Genomic DNA, 25360 nt, shown 5'->3' with positions numbered 1-25360 from the left:
GTACATGTCCAAAAAATTCAAATACTGAATAAAGTTAAAATTGGTTTTGTTGATCGTTCAGTAAGAACCTGTGTATTTTTATTTATTTATTATAAACCATAGCATTATTGCATTCTAAAATCTTTAACAGATCATCAGAACTGCAGCGCTGCTCACATCAAGTAAAAGCTGCTTTTCTGAAGATCCCTAAAGTGCCGTTGACTATTGTGTGACGTCACCGTAGTTTCATCTACACTATCAGACACAAAAGGAAGCATTCGGTAAATGGGTGCTGTCAGCTACTGCATGATTACACTTCACTTCTTGCCATCTTGATAGTGCGCCCAACGCTGCAGTGCTTTGTACTTGATTGATCCAATGCCTAGAGAAATGGAACTAACACTCACACACTCTCACACATATAGTTTCCTTGATGCATGAGCAGGCGTAATGTTCAGTCTGCCTGTGATTCAAGTAGATGGGGGTTTGCAGGCATTTACTATGAACTTAGAACAAGTCTTATAGAGATTTAATATTTCAATAACATGCAACTGCGGTATAAGAGACGGGGGAAATTAATATAGACTTATTAAAAGGTCACGGCACAGAAAATCTTGCCTTGAAAACGATTCATTTTCAGAAGAAAATATTTAATGTCGTGCATATGCATCTGTTGATTAACGTTGAATTTCATATTACCAGTGTACTGTGTATTTACTATACAAGCAGGAGGTATTCATTTTGAAAGCTACACTTTTGAATGTAATGGCAAAGGTTGTTTTACCGTCTCTAAGAAAATCTGTTAAACGTTTGACCTCAAAACCAAGGCAAGCTAATTTTACGCTCAATCAGTCATTTTACACCGCAGCTTTTCCATGAGTCGGTTTGATAATGTACATGCTTTGATCTGAGATCAGTGTGGACTGAAGGTAAGTTCTCCTGAGGTCTCTACCACTGAATGCAGAAGAAGGTAGAGTATGCGCAGCTACAGGCCTGTCATCTGTAACGTGTGTAGAAGATTATCAAGACCCTGAGTCTGTGGTTTTGTTTAGCTACTTAGTCTCTGGACAGCACACCTGATGACCCTTCATAGATTAAAAGTAAGTAACCCCAAATGGTCACTAATTTGTCTAAGTCATTGACTAATTTCTCAAATAACATTGACTTGAGCTTTTAGATTTGCACACACTTCTGATGACATGCCACTCAACAACACACTTTCTGTGAAGCCTGTATGTATGATGCATTATAAAGACATTCATAATTCCTTATAATGCACTAGGAGTGTGCAGTGAAGCCGGTTTCTGTGTGAAATGCATTCAGAAGTTTGGGTGCAGTGATTTTTTTTTTTTTTTTTCAATAGTTGTATCCAGCACGGGACACATTAAATTGATAAAATGACAGTGAATGCATTTATAATGTTACAAAAGATATCTATTTCAAATAAATGCTGTTCTTTTTAACTTTCTTTTTCTCATAGAATCATGAAATCTGTATCAGAAATAATAATCAGCACAAGCGTTTTTAACGGTGATAATAATCAGAAATGTTTCTTGATTACATGATGTTAGAGATGATTACATGAGATGTTACTCATCATATTAGAATGATGTGACTCCTGAGTAATGATGCTAAAAAATTCAGCTTTGGATCACAGCAATAAATAGCATTTTAAAATGCATTCATACAGTAAAACAGTTATTTTAAATTGTAATGATATTTCACAATATTACTGTTTTATTGTATTTTTGATCAACATAAGAGAGTTATTTTAAAAACATGAAAAAAAAAATTAACTTTTAAGCAGTAATTTATGTATCTGTGGTAATGACAAAATTATATGTATCTGTGTATGGGTATTATCAGGGTCTTAAATAAGACACAAGTGTGTTAAAAAAAGATGTAACCCTATTCCATTTATAGTTTCCAGTTATAGCAAAAATGGCATGTATTATTTATACAATTATTTATTCTGTTTTTAATGACTGTGCTGCAAAATAAAGATTAAAAGTGCTTTAAAAGGAGAAAAAATATATATAAAAATATCCTTTGTTTGTATTAAATCATTGTACCTCATTTTAGCCCTTCAAATAAGGTATTTGACTTCAGGCACATCCCTATGATGCAGAATGGAATACATTATAATACTTGCGTTTTCATGGTTACACCTTTAAAGAGTAAATGCACATGAAACCGAGTTTAATGCTTTATGATCTTGAAAGCGTTGGTTAAAGTATCTACAAGAATATACAAATAATTTTAGGGTTACATTGTAAGGCATTATGAAATATACTCCACCAGTATAGCAGAACCTGATTTCACCAAGTGCAACACCAAGCAGCAATCTCTGTTGGTCCTGGAACAACATTCCAATCAACCAATCAGATTCGAGGGACAAGTGTACAGTTGTCAAGTTTAGGCTTACAATCAGGGTTTGATCATTTCCCTCAGATTTGATGGAAAAGTTATGTTTAAAGGCAGGGGTATGGTTAGGACTATATTCTCGGACAGGAATGTTGTTCCAGGATCAACAGAATATGTTGACCAAGGAACGCGTTTAACTCAGGATGTGCATCAGTATACAGGCTTCAAAGAAAGTGTTACTCCTTCTCTACTGACTTGGCTGACTAGATTTCATGGCGATCATGGTCCAATCATGGTTCTCTGTCCCACAGAGTTGTTTTATCAGTTCCTCTATCAGTGATGTAATGCAGTAACTTGACCTATACTGAATGACATGGTAAGTCTCTCTCTTAGGACATGGATATCCCCTCACTTTCACCACTACACAACACCACATCACTGATGTCTGTCTATCAGCGTATCGTGGTTGCACCCATCCCGATGTCATATAGAGATGGAGCAGACACACATATTTACGAATATGTCTCATCTCCAGTGACAGGTTGAAATCCAAAGGTGTTTATTGTTTTCAAGAGACAAAAACATTACCTTCCCAGAGATACCTGCCTCATCTGCCAGAAAATATGTTTTTTTGTTTGTTTTCTCCCATATACTGTAGATGTTTCCTTCTGAAACCTGTCAGGTTATTCTAATGGGTTTAGAACGTCTGCTTGAGGAAGAAGTGACAATACTGATCTGTTACCAAGCCTGCTCTGGCTGTCTGTCAAAGTTATCTTCTATCAGGAAAACTTCCTACAGATGTTTCATCAGAGAGGTCATGTCGCCTTAGAAGAACCTTCTAGTATTAACTTTGTCCAGCGTTTTATCTACAAGCGGCAGACAGCAACTTTTGATACAATTCTCTCAACAAACTGCAATAAGTATCTGGCACTGTAGTAATGTCTGGTCTGTCGTGATGACAAACACATGCAGCAGAACAGTCGCTCACACAGAGGAGAGAAAGCATTGTGACAGTCGAGCATCTGTCTTATCTGAACGCAGACAGAGCACACAGCCAGATAAATAATGAAAGGCATATTCAGCTAAAAGCTTGCTGGGGTTACAGCCCTGCAGGAGGAGAGAGCAGCAGGTTGCCGCAGTGGCAGGTGGGACATGGTGACATGGGAATTCTGGGAAAAAGACTATTTCAGCTTAAGACGGTGAATCCCGGCTGAGGCAGCAGACTGGTGCTGTCACAAACTAAATCTGTATTTGCCCCATCTGAAGGATGGTTTGTAGTATCAGTGTTAACTTGTCTGTAAACGATCTCGTCTTTTTTGCAGGCTGTAATTTATTATTACACAAATATAATCAATGTTATAAGTCTATATTATTTTATATAGATAAACAAGCACTTTGCTTAATGTCTAGGGTATTTGAGTGGAAACCCCTATTTCAGAGTAATATTAGTCACATGCATATAACCATTTATACGCTTTTGAAGATAAAAAAAAAAAAAACTCTTAGACAAGTCCTATATCTAAAGCGCTAAATCTTTCCTGTAGTCTTTCTCTTTATCCCTATCAGATACTGCTAAAGTAAAGTTAGATTCACCTTGAATAGGCGGAAATAATCATTCAGACAGATTATTATATCAACATACTTAATAATTACCAATATCTGCTGGTATGGTCTCAATATATTCCATTCTTAACGTAAAGTGAAAGATTTTCACAATCGTTCGAACGTTTGCTCGGTTATAGTTTTTTAAATATTTTTGAAAGAAGTCTCATGTTCATCAAGGCTGCATTTATTTGATGAAAAATACATTATCGCTATTGTGAAATATCACTATTTAACTGAACATTTAGAAAATTGAATAGATTTTTTTTTTCTATTTTAATATATTTTAAAAAGGTAATTATAAACAAAGCAAGTTCACATAACTTCATTTTTTTCAATTACGCATTAAGTTTATTATTTAATATTTTCAATTCAATGGGTTTCCTCACTTTTTAAGTTAAGTCAACTGATAATTTTACAGTAAAGTATTAATTACTAAAAAAGATCTTACTGAATAGTTCATATTGGAAAGGTAAGGAATTCTGTTTTACTTCTTATACTACAGTATTTGTTTGGAAATTAGAGGCGATATAAATGCAGAGAAAGGCCAGAAACATATTCAACATAAATATGCAAATGCAGAAGTGAAGGCTCGGCCAATGCATTGCAAGCATGTGGTAGCTCAAGCATTAGAGAAAGGCGATCAAAACGCTGAGGTCATTGCTTTTATTCCCAGGGAAAGCATGAACAATATACAAATGTATAGCTTGTATGCAATGTAAGTCACTTTGTATAAAGTGTCTGCCAAATGCATAAATGTAAATGTAATTTCTTTTTTTTTTCTTTACAGTATCATAGTCCAGTACTCAAGAGGGTGATAGAGTTCCCTTCAAACGTCTGGCATTAAACTAAAATGTTCAGATAGATTCTTTTCAGACGGTTGCTCTGCCATTAGTGGAGTACATTTTACAAGAAAATACTATTTCATTATTTCTGCAAAAAAAAAAAAAAATCATGTTTAATTCAATTGTTTGTGAAATTTACTAGCAATTTCTGAGTACAAATAGTTTCAAATGAAATCCGATACCATTTTTTTTCAGTGTTGTAATATCTGGCCTTGCAGCAGTGCTAAGAAGCAACACATAATTGCGTTGCATTATGACCTTATGAATACATTCTGACACATTTTGAAATGATGCATACAATTGAGCTTGCACAACTGGAGACTTTTGCATTTAAGTATTTAAATAGAGTGTAAGCGTGTTTTGGCCTAAATCTGGTATAAGTTTAACTATTACTACACAATTATCATTATGTTTATGTGAATAGTGAACATGAAAAAAGGACTGTCAATGATTTGTTGCCTCTTGCGTTAAGCAGTGTCGTGGCCGCACATCAGACTAAAAGCGTTCTGCACACGTACATGCACTCGGGCACATGCTCTCCGTCCTGGCTTTGCATCGATCTCTTCCATCAAATTAAAGGATGCTGAAGTCACTATCGATCCAGCCTCTCTCTCTCTCTCTCTCTCTCTCTCTCTCTCTCTCGAGCATGCCTATGCCGCAGACAGATGTGTTTGGCAGTCTTCCTGACTCCCCAAGGTGTATTAACCCCTTCTCAAAGAGAGAAAGAGAGAGAGAGAAAGAGAGAGAGATGGGATATTTGAGTGAATCTGCATAGGCACGTTATACCATCAGTAATGATGTCATGCATCCATCAAGCTGTTGGCACCATATGTTTCTGTCTCTCAGTCCTACTGTTACATCACTTAGGCTGATGGATGTTTTGATGTCATTTCCCAGACACTGGGACATTTCGGTGTTAAAACAGACAATTTTTGGGATCTGTGATGCATGGCACAAATAGTAACTCTTTGAAATATGATATGATAGTTCCAAAGGATCTAGTCATGAGAGTGGCTTGTTTAAAGACCTATTAGATTTCTCTAAAAATAACAGGCACACCAAGATTGATTTAAAGTAATAGTGTTGGTGAAAACTAGCGCACAAAACCTAGTGAGATGACATGCTATTTCCTTCTAAAGGGCCTCTCACACTGGCGGTGTTAAACAGCGATAAACCAACCTGAAGTCATGTGTTCAGTCAGTGAAAATTGGTGATTTCCAGTGACGTGAGGGATGGTAACCAAAATGAAAGAACTTTATGCAATATAACAAAAACGGAATCTCTTAAGTGAATGATTTGGGATATTTCATGTGTAACAGAAACTTTTGATTCCAATTTTGATTAACTTTTGTCAGTTGGTTCCAAAACTATTATAATTAGCAAAAAAAAAAAAAAAAAAAAATACACTACCGTTCTAAAGTTTGGAATATTTAAGGGTTTTTGGGGTTTTTTTATGCTCACCAAGACTGCATTTCTTGGATCAAAAATACAGTAAAAACAGTAATATTGTGAAATATTTTTATAATTTAGAAAATCTGTTTTCTATTTGAATTCGTAAGTTATTCCTGTGATGCAAAGCAGAATTGTTAGCATCATTACTCCACTCTTCAGTCACATGATCCTTCAGAAATCATTCTACGAGAGTCAAGTCAAGTCAAGTATATTTGTATAACGCTTTTCACAATACAGATTGTATCAAAGCAGCTTCACAGTATTAAATTAAAATAATACAACAAGGTTTGTTTCTAGTGGAATTTATTGATTGATAAAATTAAATATCCCCAAAATATCCCCAACTGAGCAAGCCAAAGGCAACAGTGGCAAGGAACCGAAAAACTCCATCAAGTGACCTAATGGTGACCTAAAACTCCCATCAGGTGACCCAATGGAGAAAAAAAAAAACCTTGGGAGAACCCAGGCTCAGTCGGGGGCCAGTTCTCCTCTGGCGTTTATGAACTAGAGACAGATAGAGTATATGTTTATTCTTGTCATTCACCATCTTGGATGATTTGTTTTTCTCTACAAAGGATAACGTGTGATGCTGCCTTAGATTTAGGCCACAAGAATCTGTTTCAGTGTTTCTTTTTGGTTCAACCTTCATGTCACTAGCACACCTATGTTATCTTGAAACGCCACCTAGGTTGGCTGCTTGCTAGATTTTGGAACGGAGTTTATGTCAGAGGTGTCATAGCGGCGCATACTATTAGCAGCTGTGCTTCTCAGCAGCTGTTCCCCTTCCGTCCTGCGTCTTCCTCCTGTTCTACATTCTCACAGGAAATTACTGCCATGTATCTCTAACATCCAAAGCCCTCACGCCCCACAAAATAGTTGATTGACTGCCTTGTCTCTTAATTCTGAACAGATGACTATTTCTGGAAGGTTTTCTTTAATGAGTTTACATAAGTGAGACGTCCTCTCTAATCTATACACACTGAAGTAATGAGTCCAGCCTGTCGTAGATGAAACATTCATCTCATTATCAGTTGATATACTCTTAAAATACAGGAGATCCTTTGACTATCCGACCATTAGAGTCGATGAAGGTGAGAGGTGTGTTGTGGTAATTGAGAAAGAAGAAACATGAGATGGAACAGTTGTTCTGAGGTAAAGCGAAGGATTTCAACTGTTTGATCTTCCCAAGAGAGTCTAAAATTCTGTCATTATTTATTCACTCTCATGTCATTCAATACCTATAGATTTTCATTCTCCAATAGACCACAAAAGGAGATGTTAGGCAGAATGTTCCAGCTGCTGTTGTACTACATTCAACAGAAGTTCATAGTTGCCACAGCAGTTAAAGGAATAGTTCACCTAAAAATGAAAATTCTGTCATTTTCTCACCCTCATGGCGTTTAAAAAATGTTTTGGTGGAAAACATAATATATTTTGAAAAGTCTCAGTGTTTCATACTGTACAATGCAAGTCAATGGGGTCTTAATGTTGTTTGACCCCAACGTTCTTCAAAATATATTTTGTGTTCCACAGAAGAAGAAAAAAAGTCATACAGGTTTAGAATGGCGTGGGGGTGAGTAAATGATGACAGAATTTAAATTTTTGGGTTAACTAACCCTTTAACATGATTTTTCAGAAATTTGATCTCATTCAGATCTCATCCCTGTAGCTACACCAGTCCACCCCAGCTCAGTGTTTGTGCCTTATAGAGGGGGGTAGGGGAAAAGAACATCACTTCCTTCCAACCTGACACATATTTTTTCACTCCTCTGCACCTTCCCAATCGCCCCTCTCTCTCTTTCTTTCTTTGGACGCCCATACTGGCCCCTGCATCCCCTGCCACAGTTGAGCAGATTGTGTCTGTATTCCACGCTGCTACCAAACAAAAGGCATGGGACCATTTCTCCAAAGCCCAACGCAAGAACCTGGACATGTGGCGAAAGCAAGCAGAGGTTGGTGTTTTCATTTCTCTAAGTGAATGTGTTCATGCTTCACATCTTCACAATTAATTATGCAGAATGTTTCTTTCAGATATTAGTTTTTCCCATTCCCCCTGTCCATTTCCCCTTCCCTGCAAGCTCCCCATGTGTACTTGAACTATTATGAAGTCCACATGTTTTATTTTGAGTTGAATGTTTAATGGTAGGATAGTCTTAACTGCTCAGCTCTCTCTGTTAGTAAAATTCGACCCAAGTCTGCCTGAGAGTTCAGCGGTTCATAACCGGCAGGTAACATTTAAATCTTTCCTGATAGAAGCAATAGAAATACCAGTATCTTGAATCATTGGCGCTCTAAAACCCCCAAAGCTCAATACAAAAGAACAAATATTTATTCTCGATCACTAGAAGCTTGAGAAAGATAAGCTAATTAATGAGTTATAATCCACATGTGTTGCTGTTGAGGTGTTTATTCTGTCTCTTTCCTCTGTTTTCTGTGGTCATTAGGTAAGTTTTAAGACATCTCTCTCATTATTAGTGCACAAAGACCCAATCTGGTGTCTAATTAGCACCAAGCAGCATTAAAACACCATTTTACATGGATCAGAGGGCTGGTATTGTTTACATCTAATATAGCTGAGAACTCCTGCTCAGCAAATAATGAGTGTGAAATCAACCGAGGACTGGACTGTCCGTGTGTCTTAAAAACAAATTTCAAGAAACTTACAGTAATTAATTATCATGACTATAAAGTCAAAATGAAATCAGAATTGTCTTTTTTTTATTGTGCCTTAACAGAAAAAGAAAATGTTTGCTTTTTATAATAGCAAATGCCAAATGATTAAAAAAAGAAGCAAGATGCATAAAGGTGCTCTAGTGGGTAAATTTGACCTTCAGCCTCCTTAAAGTGTGTGTTGGAGGAGGGTAGTAATCTACCCATAGTTTTACTATGGAGGGGTTTCAAGTGTTGTTTTATGTTTACTTGAAGACATTGGAACAGCTTTAAGATGCAGGTACTGTAAATGCCAAGTCTCCTCAAGGTTCAAGGTAGGTGTTTAAAATATGCACTATGTTGCAAAATTTCTAAAAATGTAAGTTATAATCCATTTGATTGCATTCATTTCTGATATATATCTTAATTTCTTTTTCCCATGTTCAGATGAGCAAAAAATGATCAGAACTAGATTTTTTTCCATTCATGTCCATTCATTTCCAGCCCATTGTGAAGTCCATTAAGACAATTTGCTATTACTGCCAGTTAGTTCTTTGTTAACTTCATGAACTCTGAGTCCTTGATTGACTGCATAGTTTAAAATGTTAAATTACATTTGATTTGATTTGTCTCCAAATGATAGTTACATATAGCGTTCTTTTAGAACTTACTCTGTTCTTCATCTGTGAAAAGAGCTTATTAATGCTGCAGTAATTACGTCCTTATTGAGCTCTCTCTTTTATTGAGTTCCTCTCCTTTCACCTCTTTCATTTCTAACATCAGACGACAAAAATAGCTTTTGCAACAACCATATGTGTGACTAATGTAGTCCTCATCTCCAGTTTTCATCCCCCAATCCTTCCTTATTATACCTTTTCTCTGACTACTTAAGTTGGATATGTTTGTCCTCAGATATGAGCCTCTTCTCGCTCCCGGGCTGGCATTGTGCTTGCAGCTTCACCGTGGCTGTGACAGGAAGCTCTCGATGTTGTCATTGCAGGGTGATGCCTCATTTGAGGAAAAAAAGGGAGTTACCAGGCCTCTCTTACCTTTCACATTAAGTATTGAGAAGAGCCGACGTCAAAAACTGTTGGAATCCCTCTAGTATGACAATATAGGGCTTCAGGGATATGCCACGCTTTCACAAGCCTTTGAACCTCATAATCGAAATGTTTATGTTCTAACCGAGCCCATTATGGCATTTAAGCATTCTTCCCTGTAGGAAGAGGTTTCTTCGGTCCGGAATGTGGTTAGGTATATCTGGAGCAGGTGACAGTAAGTGATAGGTAATAGATGACACACCATTAAACTATGTTTACTCTGCTTCTCTGCCCCTTGGAGCTCTTTGGACCCTCACTGGGCTTCTCTTGTAAATGTAATGGTAAGATGGTGGTTTCGGATGAGTTGTTGACCCAGAGGTACATTCAGGCTTAGCAGAATTTCATCCTCATTTTCTTGAGCTCCCCTGCAAGTTTTCCCGGCCGTTTCTTGTATGCGTATACAAAGCTTCGGTAAGTGTTGGTTTTAAAACAGAAATGTCCGGTCAGTACAGAGGGTTCTCCTCACTTTAGGCTGATTGTTATTCCAAGCAGTTGCCGAGAGTTCAATCACAGCCCATTCATACTGCGGGCAGCAAGACTTCCTATGTTAAAGATTGGGGAAAAGTCTAAATCTGAAAAGATAGTTGTCTTCTTGAGGTAGCACGATGTCATCTATCCATCTCTTGATTGGGCAGATGGGCCTGTTTGCTTTTGCGCTACCTGCTCGACCTCTGTAATTCTCGGCGAAATCATGTGTTGCTGTGCTAGACAGATGGCAGTGTTTATGCTGGGCCTTTTGTTTGTTGTCAGGCAGTGAGTCTCTCTCCCTGTGGCGGTCATGTTGTGTCTTTGCACAGCCCTATCTCTTTGCCGTGCACATGGCTCATTAGCCGGAGAGCTCCCCCATCAGGAGAGCCAACATAACCAGACATCTGCTTCATCTGCCCCTGCCTGGCCCTGCCGATCTGTGGTGGCTGTGCAATCCCTTTCTGCCACGTTGAAGCTCCACTGGCAGCCATTATAGCACATTAAGAATCCCTTTTTAACTGCGTACAGAGCCAACATCAGGTGTCTCTCTGCATCGATAACACTGGTGCAGCGCCACCTGCTTTTATTGCACTTTACGAGTATGATCTCTTTTTTACAATCTGATCAAATGGTTTATTACATTTCTGGCTCATGAATTTCATGTGTTAATCAAAGTGTGAGAGATCATCCAGCAGCGACTGGGATTAAAGACTCAGTTCCTCTCGTTCACAGGAGATCAGAAACATCCACAATGAAGAGCTGATGGGAATTCGGAGGGAGGAGGAAATGGAGATGTCGGATGATGACATGGAAGACGCCCCGGATAGCAAAGATTCGGATGATTCAGGTATGCACTGTTCCAGATTGACAGTCTGTAAGCAAAAGATGGGAATTTTTCCCAAGGCAGTATAAACAGTACTTCCTCATTCTCTTAAAGAGGTTTCTGAGCACCCACTGCATACAGATTGAATCCACTGGTGATTTGTCCGTTTTTTGTGGAACCTTTTCCTGGGTCACACAGTGCTGACACATTTGCAGATAGAATAACCAGCTAATTTTCATCGAATATATGAAGTGGGGAAATAAGGACTCCAGCTTCATGGAAGGCTCTGGCTGTTTAATGATCCTTGACAGATATCTGGATTCAGACTGTGTAACTGGCACTTTCATCCAGCTTTTTTTCTATAAACATTCTCTCAAGAACTAATGAAGCTCATATAATTTCCCTTCCCTGTGAGACCTCGAAGCGTTATAGAATCTTTTTGTATCAGATTTTTTTTTAAACATAAATATCAATTACTGTATGTGGCCTTTTTTCCCCCAACAAAACCAGGACTGGGAATTGTAAGGAAATTTAATTATTCAATTAACAGTTTCTTATGGCTTTTGGAAAAAATGGATTGACTTGGAATGAGTTAGATTAATTCAGTAGCTTCTCTGATTGATTAAGACATTCTGAGTTTGAGATTCATTTATGAGTCGTGTACGATTCTTTTCTACATTTTCAATCCCCAACCTTGGCTATCAGGGTGAGTTAAATGTCAGACTAGGGAAAAGTTTAAGGTGGGACACTGATCAAAGTTGATGGTCTCTTTTGGCCTTTGAGAGATGGGACAAAGGAAAGGGGAACAGAAAGAAGGAATATTGCAAGCTGGATTTAAACTTGCGCCACCCTCATAAGCACTATGGCTCAATGTGTTGAACCATGTTTTTAAACCACTAGTCCACCGTTCCAGCTCCAGCATGTTACTTTGATGATTTCACTTGCTTGCGTGAGCAAATCAAATCAAATCAAATCTGTCTGTAGGCAGCCGAATCAATCATGGCGGAAAAGTGTCATTTTTGTATTACTATTCCCATTACCCCCTATGGTTTCCTAAATGTGGTGGTATTGAGCAGAGCATGTGTCTACCAGCTGCACCTCCAGCTCATTTTAGGTTCTGCTTGTCTAAAAAAAACCCCTGCTATTAGAGATCTTGTACCATAGCTGCTCAGGACAGAATCATGGGATAGCATCAATTTCAGTGTCTTTTTTGCCATCTTGAGACTACTTAGCTCACACGTGCACCCTCTTTACAGTAAATTTAAAGGCCCTTGTTGGCCCCTCATATGTGGCACTTAACTCATGAAATTTTAACATAAATATTAGAGATTCTCCTGTGTAACAGAGACCCACATTAGTATGCAAATATATGCAAATGAAATCATGCATTTACCAGGTTTGATTCACACGTCTTCTCATCTGCGACCTTAGTTATTAGAAAACGATGATAACAATCACTGTCAGTGGGTTGTCAGATATTTGAAAGGATGTCACAAGATAGAAAAGGGCAGGAGATCCACACGGTTAATGAAGGAGGTAATTCAACACCCTCCTCGTTTATGAAAACAAATATTTCATTCCTGCCAGTAAGACGAGCAACCGCCGTGAACAGGGGGAGTGGCTCATGCTAACCTCTGTGTGAATTATAGGCAATTTTCTTCATTGCAAACCAACATGTCTGCTTTTGTTTTCCCCCAGAGTTAATCATTGGTAACGGGCAAGTGTCCTCTGACAATAGCTATAGTGCAGTGTGCAAACGGGTGCTGCTCTCTTTGCTGTCAGCACCCCTGGGCAGCACAGGTCGATAGATCTGCCTGCCATGTTGCGGGAGGTGAACCGGACTGTTTCTGAGGGCAGCAGCTTGATGAGACGAATCGATAAAAACTGCTTGCTTTTCTCCCTCTCTCTCTCTCTCTCTGTCTGTGTCTCTATATCTCTCTCGCTCTTGTTCTCTGTCTCTTTAGTTCTTTCTCCTCTAATTCACACCAAACTTGTTTCCAGACAAAACACAGAATCTATAACATGGCAGCTACCTTCATAAAGGATGCATACTTATGTCCCGTGTGAATTGCCATTCCATTGTGCTCAGTCTAGCGCAACAGAGTGGCCATTCTGCAAGCTTCAGGGGTCTCAAGACACATTTTTCAAATACGAACTACCCTTAGTGTCACATAGCATGTTGAAAATATTAAGCTTATGCTGCTAAATGTGTAAATAGACAACTGATAAAAAAAATGACACAGGCAAAACACAAGAATGTGAAGGGCTCCAAAGGTGCCACCTCAACCACAATGTCATAAAGTGATTCATTGAAATGCTTTACATATGCAGCAATTCTCAACGCCACAGAGACAACGCTCTAAAGAAACTTGATTTAATTGATTCCAATAAGATGCGTAACATTAGCGCAATTTTGCAAGCAAAATGATCTGTTGTCAGTAGAGTGATGTATGAAGAATAGCTCACAGAGAAGTCACTTTCAAAGCAAACTTTCTGTTGGTCAGCATGGCGAAATTTGCTTGATCAGCTTGAACCCAGTGCAAAATCTGTGTGGGGAAAACTTTCGCCCTCACGCAAAATTCTAGATCGCATGGGTTCCTATTGAAATGACTGAATTTCACCTGCGGAAATTCACTGAACAATGGTACATTTTACCACACCTATAGAGTTTGACGTTAGCATGTTGCTAAGCTTAAAAATAGCCCCAAATGATGCACTATACACTATGCACTACGTACTCAACTATGTATGAATTTGATACGATTATTTTGTCATTCAACATCAGAGTATGATAGCTCCGCCCCGACCTCTACATAATTAAACCTGCAGCTGTTGAGTGCATAAAATGTCCAACATTCCACACTTTATTTGTGTCCCAAATGACTAGCTATACACACTTCTCTATTTTTGCTGCAAAACGGCAAAAAGTTGTGTGCTATAATATGAATTGGGATGCATCTAATGTGATACTCTAAGCATAAGAAATACAAAGCACACACAAATACTGTGAACATATTACATTAGAACTATAATGAACTATCTTTTATCAATACTTTTCAGTCCCTTTCAGTGAATAATTTTACTCGTATACGCCATCTTGGATTGCTTGTTGCATGGAATTCTGGGATGGCTACCGTTTGTGACACTTAAAATGCAGCCTAGGTAGGTTTTGGGGCAGGTGACATTGTGTTTACCCGCAGACTTCCGATGGTGTTTCTAGCTTAACCTGGCTTCCCTTATCTTCCACCCACGTCACTCAATCGTTCATCGTCTCCATCTTCAGAGACGCATAACCAAAGAGCCTCGCGATCAGGCAGTCAGCTGTTCCTCCCTCTCCCTGCCCAATCTGAGAGAGACACGCTTCTCGGTCTAATCCCGTTATCTCTTCCCACTAGAAACAGCGCAGAGGTGGCGTCTCTGATCATCGAGTTGTTAAGAGATGGCTGAATGAAGGAATGCCTCGGTGTGAAGAACCCTTTTGCGTCCGTTTTAATTACAGCCATTTGATAACAATGCCCATGGTACATTAAGTCAAGCATTAAGTAATACACTTTCTCTCCATTTAATCCTCTCTAATTAGCCTCTGAAAGCAAAAGGAACGCAGCAGTGGGACTGAGGGTCCTTTCATCTCAGTCCATCAGCAGAATTCTCTAAGCAGCTTTTGAGGAACACTGGTTTCTTCTGCCGTATCTTTCATTTTACCGTTACCAGGCCTCACCACCCAGTGAATTATTACTCTGCGCACGGCTCTTAATATGTGCCTCTTCTTTTTCTGTTACTTCATTGTTTTTCACCCCTGCCGCCTTCGCTCGTGTGCCTCTCTGCTTATTTCCCTTTCCTGTCACCAATGGAATTGTCAAATTGATATTATTTTTAATATCGCTCCAACTCTCTCTCTCTCTCTCTCTGGCCTCCCAGGGCCGCTGGCTCAGGTGGAGGCTCTGAAAGAGGAGAACGACAGTCTGCGGTGTCAGCTGGATGCCTACAGGAACGAGGTGGAGCTTTTGAAACAGGAGCAGGGTAAAGCGCAGCCCCAGCGCAGCGAGGAGGACACCACCCGCCAGCAGCAGCTCAGCTTCCTGCAGCAGGCTCTGCAGGGCATGCAGAAGGTACACACACACACTGAACAAGGTATACGACAAAAAACTCATTTTCTTAAGCAGTGTTTTTGTCTTGGTTCCAGTTAAAATGTGTAAAAATCTTTAGTAAAGTACATTTATTTGATGTTATTATTTTATATTAGTATGATTATTATCATTGTTATGATGATATTTAAGGCATGAAATAAAAAAAATTTAAGTCGCTTTTTGGTCTTATTATAAACTATTTCCCCATGCATATTTAGCCGTTTAAAAAAGTAAACCAGAGCATTTTCCAACCATTTCGTCCCTTTTTTTTACAATTGACTCCAATCTCCTATTTAGATCTGCCTCCATCCAATCAACAACCGATGCATAGAACCAAGTTCCCCGCCGATAATCCTTTTCACCTGGATGTACATCACAATACAGAAGAAAAGATCTGTCTCTATTTTTAATACATCACGACTTTAAGTCTTATAGTTACAGTTGTTATTTTTTCCTTATGCCACTGGCACATGGTAGTTTAGATATTTTCACTGGAAAATGACAAAAATACTGAATAACAAAATGATATTTGTAGTGTTGAACTTGTGGCACAGTTAAGATCGGTAACCAAAAACGTGTCGTTTCAAAAGGCAGCATGGGGTGGTCCATTGAACCGTCACTCATCGAGTGTGTGTTAACAGTCTCACACACCTACTGTTTTCTCACTCAGTGAATATGGTGTTGTTGTGCGTGAGAATTTTTAGAGCAGTTGAACCGCAGGGAGTCCTGAGCCGAAACGCTTAATTTCTACAGAGCATCCAGGTCATCAATCACAAACACTCACACACAAAATAATAAACACTAGAGCTATTGAACATGTGGAATCATGGAAATGTTGTCTGCCTACATAGGCACAAACTGTAGACGTCTCCCACCCATCAAGCACTTTCATCTCTATTACCAAACGTTATTTTATCTTCTCTCAAGGACTGCCGCTATTTTTAGAACAGTCTCCCGCTATCATCCTCTGTTCTTCATTGTTCTTTTCCACTCAGAGTAGCCTAGAGATTTGATGGCGATTTTTAGCCACATTTGTTTAATTCACACAATACAAACTCGCGTGGTCAGGGTTAAATCTGTTCCATGGTCCATCTATTTTTGTACCCACTCATTACTGTATCCATCAATAGAACGCAAAGAATCATGGTCACCCTCATTCTAGTCCTATAAGCCCAGCACTTACAGATGTTTCACATGACTTTGACCTTGCCATTATTAAGACATGAAGGAGACTGAGAGGGGCGTTTGTCTCGCTTTAAAGGTGTGCGCTTTCTGCTAATGAGCCCTAATGGAATTCTGCATACTGAACATTGCTGTGCCATGAGATGAACTCGCTGCACGGGTCACATATGAGCCGTACGCGGAGCGATTTGTTCGAGTTAGAAACAGGAGTGTTCACTGATCTTCACTGAGCCTGTGAAGACAGCATGTTATTCTGTCACATGAAGTGAACAGTGTAGGCCATTGCTCAGAGTTGAATCACTTTCAAATGGCAGGCGAGGCTGCTGAGATGTTTTCGCTCCTGCACTCAGAGCGTGTTAAACTCACCCTCGGACTGATTTATTCATGATGAGCAGGGCATGAAGTCAAACAAAAAGGTTACATCACCACAGTTTATTTAGCTCAGATAGCTCCTGGCATCTGAATGCTGAGCAGGAACAGTAATGAGAAATCTGAGCAGTCTGGAGCACCTCGTGGCTTGTGCTTTATTAGGTTTGTCAACAAATGAACATGCTTAGAAACAGGGTTTGGGGTAACACGTTACATAATCAGTTTTTACCATTTTACCATTACTTCTATTCAGAAATGTCTATTTCGTTCTTTAAAAAAAAAAAAAAAAAAAAAAACATTACACTCAATTAAATTAAATTACATTACATTCTGCTACATAGATAGCATTTAAAAGATTGGGGTCAGTAGGAGTTTTATGTTAACCAGAGCAGCATTTTATCATAAATGCAGTAAAACAAAACAAAAAAAAACAGTAATATTGTGAAGTATACCATGCTCTGTCTGATTAATCGATTCTGATTGGCTGAAAGGTGTGCAATAAAACCATTTAATTGGATGCACATGTCCAAGTCAGTTTAATCACGTTATATATCAATGCGCTGCTTTCACTGAAGCACACACACTGACTCAGAGATCGGAGACCGTGCTGCACACACACAGAAACAGGAGCTCAGAAACTTTTTTTAATAAATTAACACTACTGAATACATTATACAGGGGAAATAAATATTCAACACGTCAACTTTTTTCTTTTTTTTTTACATGTTGAATTGAACAACACAGTTCCAATGCAGCAATTCACATGACATTTTATCAGGCATTGGTATTAACTCTAGAAATATACACATATAAAGAAATCATAATTACAATCCATAAAAAAAATGTTTTATGGAGACACAGGAAAAAAGTATTTAGCACACTAACTGAAATTGTATTTAATACTTGGTGGAAAAGCCTTTATTTGCACTGTCAGCTTCAAGATGCTTCCTGTATGAACAAATGAATCGCTCACAGTGCTCAGGTGGGATTTTGGTCCATTCTTCTAAACAGAATGTCTTTCAATCTTGAACATTCTGGTGGGTTCTCTTGTGAATCTTGATCTTCAGTTCCTTCACAAGTGCACTTGTGCCGTGCGCTTTAGACCATGCGCTTAGATCCTTAAAACAGGCTGTGGCTGGTTGATGGTGGAGTGTTGTTCCCTCCACTTGTGGATAATAGCCCCAGTGCTTGTAGGAACATTTAGGAGTTGTGAAATCCATCTGGAACCAGTGTCGTTGTTATGTAGCGCAACTTATGTAGAGCTTTTTGCCTCTACCCAACATGAGATGTTTGTATACTTGCATTCAGAGGTGGGTAAGCCTTTTTCTAACCGAACATAAACTAAACCCCGGTGATTCTAAATCTAAGTACTTAGTAAAATCAGCTGCTGCTTTGCCTTGCCTTGCCTAGCCTACTGTAGGTGTACTGCTTTTTCTTAGTGTGTTCAATGCTTTTTCCCTCTGGCATTCCACTTTATTAAATATTACTTGATTTATGGATTGTGATATATGATTTATTTTTTATTTTTTATCTGTGTAGATTTCTTGAGTTAAAACCAATGCCTGGTCAAAGTTTCATGTCAATTGCTGCATTGGAACTGTGTTTAAAGGGGTGGTATAATGCCCCTTTTTACAATATGTAAAATAAGTATCTGTTGTCCCCAGAGTGTGTAATAAAATTTAGCTCAAAATACCCCACAGATAATTGTTTACAGCGTGTTAAAATTGTCCCTTTTTGAGGGTCAGTAAAAAGGCATCGTTTTGTGTGTGTCCCTTTAAATGCAAATGAGCTGCTGCTCCCGGCACAGTGGGCAGAGCTCTTGTGTGTGTGTGTGTGTGTGTGTGTGTGTGTGTGTGTGTGTGTGTGTGTGTGTGTGTGTGTGTGTGTGTGTGTGTGTGTGTGTGTGTGTGTGTGTGTGTGTGTGTGTGTGTGTGTGTGTGTGCGTGTTAGCAGCTCTGATTACCTCACACAGACAAGCACTAAAATGTCAGAAACTGTTCTGCCTTTTATGTTTAAACTGGAGTCAGACAATGATGGAGAGACTCAAGAAGTGACAACTTGTAGAATGCAACAGGACGTTTCTGAATGGTTAGTTGATTAATTTATGTTGCTGATGTGGAGTTAACTATCTTCAATTAGCATATTCTGTTATGATAATATAAAAAATCACTCGTGTGGGAACTGTTGTAAGATGCCTGTGAGTGACATGCTGTTGCATTGTAAATTTATGTAAATTCTAGGGTTAGTGATGTCACTAACCCGGGAGGAATGTTGTGTAGTCCCTACCAGCCTTTGTTGTAGTCCTTAAAAAACTATTTCTTTAAAAGCAAATATCTTCCTTTGCTTTGAACTTTGAGCGTTGTAACTTTGCAGACGTTTTTTATGCTCAAACAGCAACATTACACACTAACTAAAGTCAGAAAAGTGAAATCATAATCAACACCCCTTTAATAAAAAAAATTGCATGTTGAATACTTATTTCCCTCACTGTACATTTTTATTTATATAGATTCTGTTTGCACACACACACACACACACACACACTTCTCCACTGAGATTGGCCTCTGGCAGCTCAGAGCCTGTGTGTATATCCAGCTTTGGATTTAATCAGTCCCTCACCTGAGCCGCTACAGACATACAAACATCCTCAAGGCACAAAATCTATTTACTCGTCTCTGACTGAAATGCACACCGTCCAAATATTTCCTCTCTCATATCTGAATATCACTGGCACAGCACCTCTGGAGGTCGGGGAACAGCTGTCATATCAGGTGCATATTGTTGAAATGTCTTTATGAGCTAGAGGTAATCAAATAAAGCCATATTCAACACAGTCATAACTTCTGAGATTGAATTATTTGATAGTGAGGCGTCTTAAAACATAGGAGCATTCTTAAGACAGCATATTTGGGCATTGTATGCTGTCTAGGTCAAGGACGTATACGTAATGCATGGGTCTATCTATCCATTAGCGTTCCAATTCATCTCAAAAAGCATTTCCTCGGTTGGCACAGGACCTCCCAGAAGTACTTGAAATCTTATATGCATCATACACATTTGGTTTAGGATTTACTTTTTAACTATTTTAATTTCAGTTTAAAAATTGCTGGTAAAATGTAAAAAGAATTACAAAGAAACGGCAAGAAACACATTGAATTAAACATGACATTTTGAAACAGAGAGATTTCATTAAATTGTATTTTCTTGTAAAACATACTCAAATGAAAACAGGGTTTCCGCGGGGTCTTAAAAAGTCTTAAAAAGTCAAAAATTCTGAACTTTAAATTTAAGGCCTTAAAAAGTCTTAAAAACGGCCAGATTTTCATCCTAGGTTCAGAATGCCGCAAACGCACTCCAGGTCATGTGACAGGAACCAACCAATCACCCCGTTCCACAACATTGAAAGCGTGGGGGTGCACCCAAACACTACTAATAAATATAAGCTAATGTGTAAATGTCAGTAATTTATCTTTTTTGACTCAATCTTTTTATAAAAAAAATATTTAAAGGCTGAAATATGAGGTTTATCTTTGTATAAAACCTTTTTTGTCAAAACTTTATTGAACTTGTACATGTTAGTAGATAACATGTTGCAAGACTCTCTTAAAGGAGAACTTGGTAACTTTTTTAACGTAATAAAACTGTCTAGAAATCATTTGGATGGTTAAACAACCTGTTCTGGTGATATTGGTGACTTTCCCCGCTCCCCCCAGCGTTCCCAGGCGGAAAACCAACCTTGCAACTTGGGGACTACCATCCCGGCAAGATAGAAATTGGAAGTCTCGTGAGAAGCGAGAACTAGAACGAGAACGAGCGCGAAACACAAATTGCTTTACGGCAATTCGACATAAACAAACACGCATTTATGATGTATTACCAGATTACCCACCTCTGAAGACACACGATACAGTTGGCTTGCTCCGATCAAAACAAACGCACATGAGCAGCGGTAGAGAGGGGGAGGAGGCCGCCGCAAGTGAGTTTTTTACGACTGTGTTGTGAAATATACGCCCCCCCACAGCTGTAGGGGGAGCTCGGGGAAAACATGCGACAACAAAAGGGAAAATCAGCAAAGAAGTGACTAGAGTTCGCTAGAGTTACCGAGTTCTCCTTTAAAATCTGGCCATCATTTTTAATGGTATTTTAATGTTTACGTAAACAAAAAGTGCATATTGATGCTAATCAATTTGTTATTTGCTGTTTTTCGACATAAAACTTGTTGAATTGACTTCATTCTGTAGTTTTAGTACTTTTTGAACAGGATTCTGCGATAACCGTGATAATTTTGGTCACTTTAATCATCTCATCATTTCCTCTCTAGTTATGATCAACTAAAATCAACAATAATTGTGTTTTTACAGTATAATATGCAAAAGTACAATTTTCTATTAAAAAAAGATCTACCTCTACCTCTCTCTCACACACACACACACACATCAGATAATCCTAGATAGAAAGATAGATAGATACTAACTTGGATAATGCGTCGTGTAGGTCTTAAATTTCAATCTTTATGGTCTTAAAATGTCTTAAAAAGGTCTTAAATTTGACTTACTGAAACCTGCAGAAAACCTGTGAAATAAAAAAAAATAATAAAATTTAGTGTATATTGATGAGTCAGTGAAATAGCATCTGTCCTCTTCCTTACGTCTACCTTTTTTGGTATTTCAATCACCCACATCAACAATAATCAGCCTATCGTTCAGTTAAAATGATGTAACGTTGCAGTTCCACACTGGCCAACTGGCAAGTAACTCTGTATTGTTTACTCAACAATACGGAGCCAAGCACATGACATGCGGGAAAAATATGTATACCGTGGTCACGAATTAATGATTCGTTCCCACCACTTGCTAATAAATCAGCACCTTTTTACGAATTCATTCCCTCGTTTTAAGTAAATCATGCTCACAATATAATTTGTTTACTCGATTTGCTAAATCGTGGCCACGTTGTAATAATTGGTTAAAACGAGAGAAGGATCTCTTAATTCGTTATAATGTACTGTGTGTGTGTGTATGTATATATATATATATATATATATATATTTGAATGTATTTATTATTATTTTTCCCGGATGTCATGTGTGGGACTCTGTAAACCAAGGCCAGTGTTGAATCTCATTTGGTACTTATTGAGTGATTGGATCCTGCTAGCAACTACAGTATCCTGAGCTGTGATGTCAAAGGCAGCAGACCTTGAAAATGCATTTCACGCTTTTAAGAGCCCTGCTAAAAAAAGGGGGCACTGCTTACATATGTTGCTTACAATAAAAATCTGAATACACGGATGTCAGTGCTTTTTTGGGTCCAGTTACTACATCAACCAGCAAGAACTAACTGCTCCATGCTAACCAGCCAAATCTTGACCTATTGGAACAGGTACAGCAGGTGGCTCGCTAGGTTTTGAACTAGAGCCATAGATATTCACTCCTCCTAACATTCAGTTTAATGAAGCAGCCCGAACTGCCATCAAAGCGATTGTGCACAGCGTGTGTTCTCTTTAAAAACTGATGATCTTATCTGCGTGCAGTGTCAGGCCTTTTGAGCTTCTTATAAAGCTTGTCTCTCGTTATGTGTTTTTAACGTCGTTGATTTTCCTTTGTGCCGTTTCTCTAGCAACTGCTCAAGCTTCGTGAGGATCTGAAACAGAGAGAGATGGAGCTGGAGAAGAACTCTGAGGAAAAACAACAGCTCGAGAGCCAGATCCAGAGTCTGAAAGATCGGATTCAAGCTTTCCCCACATCACACGCTCTGCCCGTGAGTAACAGATGTCTGTGTCTGTCTGGGGCTCCTGTCTGTGCTTGTGTCACGTCTTTGTTCTTTTAACACTGTCTGGATTTGGTGTGTTCTGTCTGATGAGGAGAAAGAGGACGATGACGAGAGGAGATGAGATGGCTGTCAGTTTGAGGACAGCGAGTATTAATGAGTCTGTCCTGCTGAACGCTCTCCAGGGAATCAGATCAGACCGAGAATATCTGATTCCCTGCACTCTAATTAAAATAACATGAGTCTCGTCGTTTGAAACAAAGGAAAACAGTGTGAAATTCTTGCATTAGACTCCCTTGTTTACAAGAAAGCCGCCATTTGAATGCCTTCATGTTTACGCATAAACATTAGAGGCATTATTTCAGAGATTTGATGGCAGTTATGATGTCTGGAATATAACAGTGGTTCTCAACCTTTTTGACTCCAATGCCAAAACAATATTCAAAGGCCCTCCCATCTACCTCTGGTTCTTCTGTTGTAACAGAAATAAATAAACTCAAAAATAAATAAATAAATAAACTCAAAAATATGTTTTAGCATTTTAATTGAAAGTATGTTAATGTAACTAAAATGAAATTATTTAAATAATTTTTTTATAATTTTTCAACCCCCTGGTTGAGAACCACTGGTTTAGAAGGACAAATGTGGACGCTCCGTTTCAGTGAAGCCCATCCTTCCAAAAAGTGCCATGTGCTCTGATTGTTCGGCTGGAATAGTGTGTTGTTGTGACTGGTCAAACGTTTCAAGCGTGTTTCGGAAATATCACGCCTCTTACCATAACCGCCGATTTCAACACACTACTAACTCAACTCAACCACCCCTTTATTTTGCATGTGCCTTGGGGGGGGGGGGGGGGGATTATTTAAATGAGGAATATCGTGACATGTACGTTCCCGGACGAAAACTCAAGACTACAATCGAGGCGTTTCAGGGAGTTCAGAAACAGCACTGACTGATATAGAGAATAACTCCCTTTGGAGTGACTTTGTGCTTTGTAACTTTGCAGTCCTTTTTCATTCTCAAACAGCAACAATACACACCAAAGAAGCTAAAAGAAGCATTTTTAATGGATTTTTCCAGTGAATGTTTTTCATTGGATTTCTTGTCATCCTCATACTTGTGCTGAACCTGTCCATAAGTAATATTCACTAACATTTACATTTTAATCGTTTTCTTTTCAATGATATTTTGCCATTTGCAATAATGCAATTAACTGACTGTTAATTGTCTATTAACACTGTATGTAATTATCGCTGAATTTTATGCTGACATCAGTTTCACATTGATGTGTTATGCTCATGATTGTGCGTTATCACACAATCTTGAAGTGAGGGAACTGAAGCGCTCCTGGAAAAATCTTGCAACTCCGCACCATTCACATATAGCACTCATGTGTTGATGAGCAAGTGGAATCTGTAATCTTCTGCCGATTTTTCCAAAAAATTTGTGCCGAAAATGCGAAACAATAGGTCCTCTTAAAGGTCTTCAGTACGATCAGCGCACGAGTTCCCAACAGCAGCAGCAGCAGCAGCAGACGCTAATGAAAACTAATGGCACCTCTGCAGTGCCAGCCAACACGCCACACCAGCGGCTACAACAAGCCACTTTCAATTAACCGTGTGTCACCGCCACTGTCTTCAACAGAGCTCTTATTCAGGGGAACCTGATGACTGTTGCTTAGGGGACCGTTCCCAACGAATGAGTTAAAAACTGTTCATTCATGTATGAAACTTAGGAAAAGTGACATTTTAAATCATATTGAGTCTCAAATTTAACTTCCAAAAGGTAACGGCAATTTGAGAAGGCTAAACGATGCACGCCCAAAATTTGATAGCCTGTTATCTTGTACAGACAGATGTCGTTATCTCAGTTTGTCTTATCTGGTACCATGGAGCGGATCGTTTTAGGTTAAGTTTGGGTTTTATCACCTCCAAGACTAATCATTTTAGAAATGGTTGGTCGGCTACTCGTGATTCAAAGCAGGAAGAGAAGGAGAAATGTCTGCATGTGGTGCAGCAGTGAGTCTGGTTTGATTGGCACTCTGTAGTGGAATTTATCCCGGCACCACTGATCCATGCTGAAGGAGAGTTCAAGGCATCAGCATGTGCATTGATGAATCACCTGAGACAGACTCATTAATGGAAGAAATGAAAATCAATTTTAACACAGCCATTCCTCCTATAGATCTGTGCTCATCGGTTGTGAGAGCAGTTTATTGTTTTCTGCTAGATGAATGTGTTGCGTATGTCATACATCAGCCCGTACGTGTGTGTCTCAGTGTTTACTCTTCCGTCTCTTGCGGTGATAAACTTCATTAATATTTTTCCTAGAATATCTGTCGTAGAGTTGTGTGTGCCATCCCAAATCAGCTCACCGCATTAAAAAGCAGGCCTTTTACTTAACAGTAGCATGATGAAAGACGCAAATGTTCAGTAAATATTAATGTATTATTAATAGTTAAATTATTTGTTTATTCATTTATTATTTATTTAATATTAAAAAATGTGTAATTAATAAATATTTTATTCATTACAAGAATCAAATTCAATTATTTTTTCAACAATGCAATGGTAAAATCAGTGGACAAAAGTGATATCCAGCCTAGGAAAATTGACATCTACACCCTTTATTC

General features: G+C 38.7%; 1 protein-coding gene across 8 annotated transcripts in view; it reads left to right on the top strand.

Annotated features, from left to right (window-relative positions):
• enox2 (ecto-NOX disulfide-thiol exchanger 2) overlaps positions 1 to 25360 on the top strand; it is a 260770-nt gene that overhangs the window by 219630 nt on the left and 15780 nt on the right. For all 8 annotated transcript variants that reach the window (XM_084429442.1, XM_084429439.1, XM_084429438.1 and 5 more), the window contains 4 exons: positions 8088 to 8194; positions 11192 to 11306; positions 15201 to 15391; positions 22579 to 22719. In XM_084429442.1, the coding sequence (XP_084285568.1) occupies positions 8088 to 8194; positions 11192 to 11306; positions 15201 to 15391; positions 22579 to 22719 (554 nt within the window). The remainder of the gene's footprint in view (positions 1 to 8087; positions 8195 to 11191; positions 11307 to 15200; positions 15392 to 22578; positions 22720 to 25360) is intronic.

The sequence above is a fragment of the Rutilus rutilus genome (genome assembly GCF_951802725.1).
Source record: "Rutilus rutilus genome assembly, chromosome: 14".
Classification (NCBI taxonomy): domain Eukaryota; kingdom Metazoa; phylum Chordata; class Actinopteri; order Cypriniformes; family Leuciscidae; genus Rutilus; species Rutilus rutilus.
The sequence above is the reverse complement of the archived record's forward strand: the minus strand, read 5'-3'. Positions and strand labels throughout refer to the sequence as shown.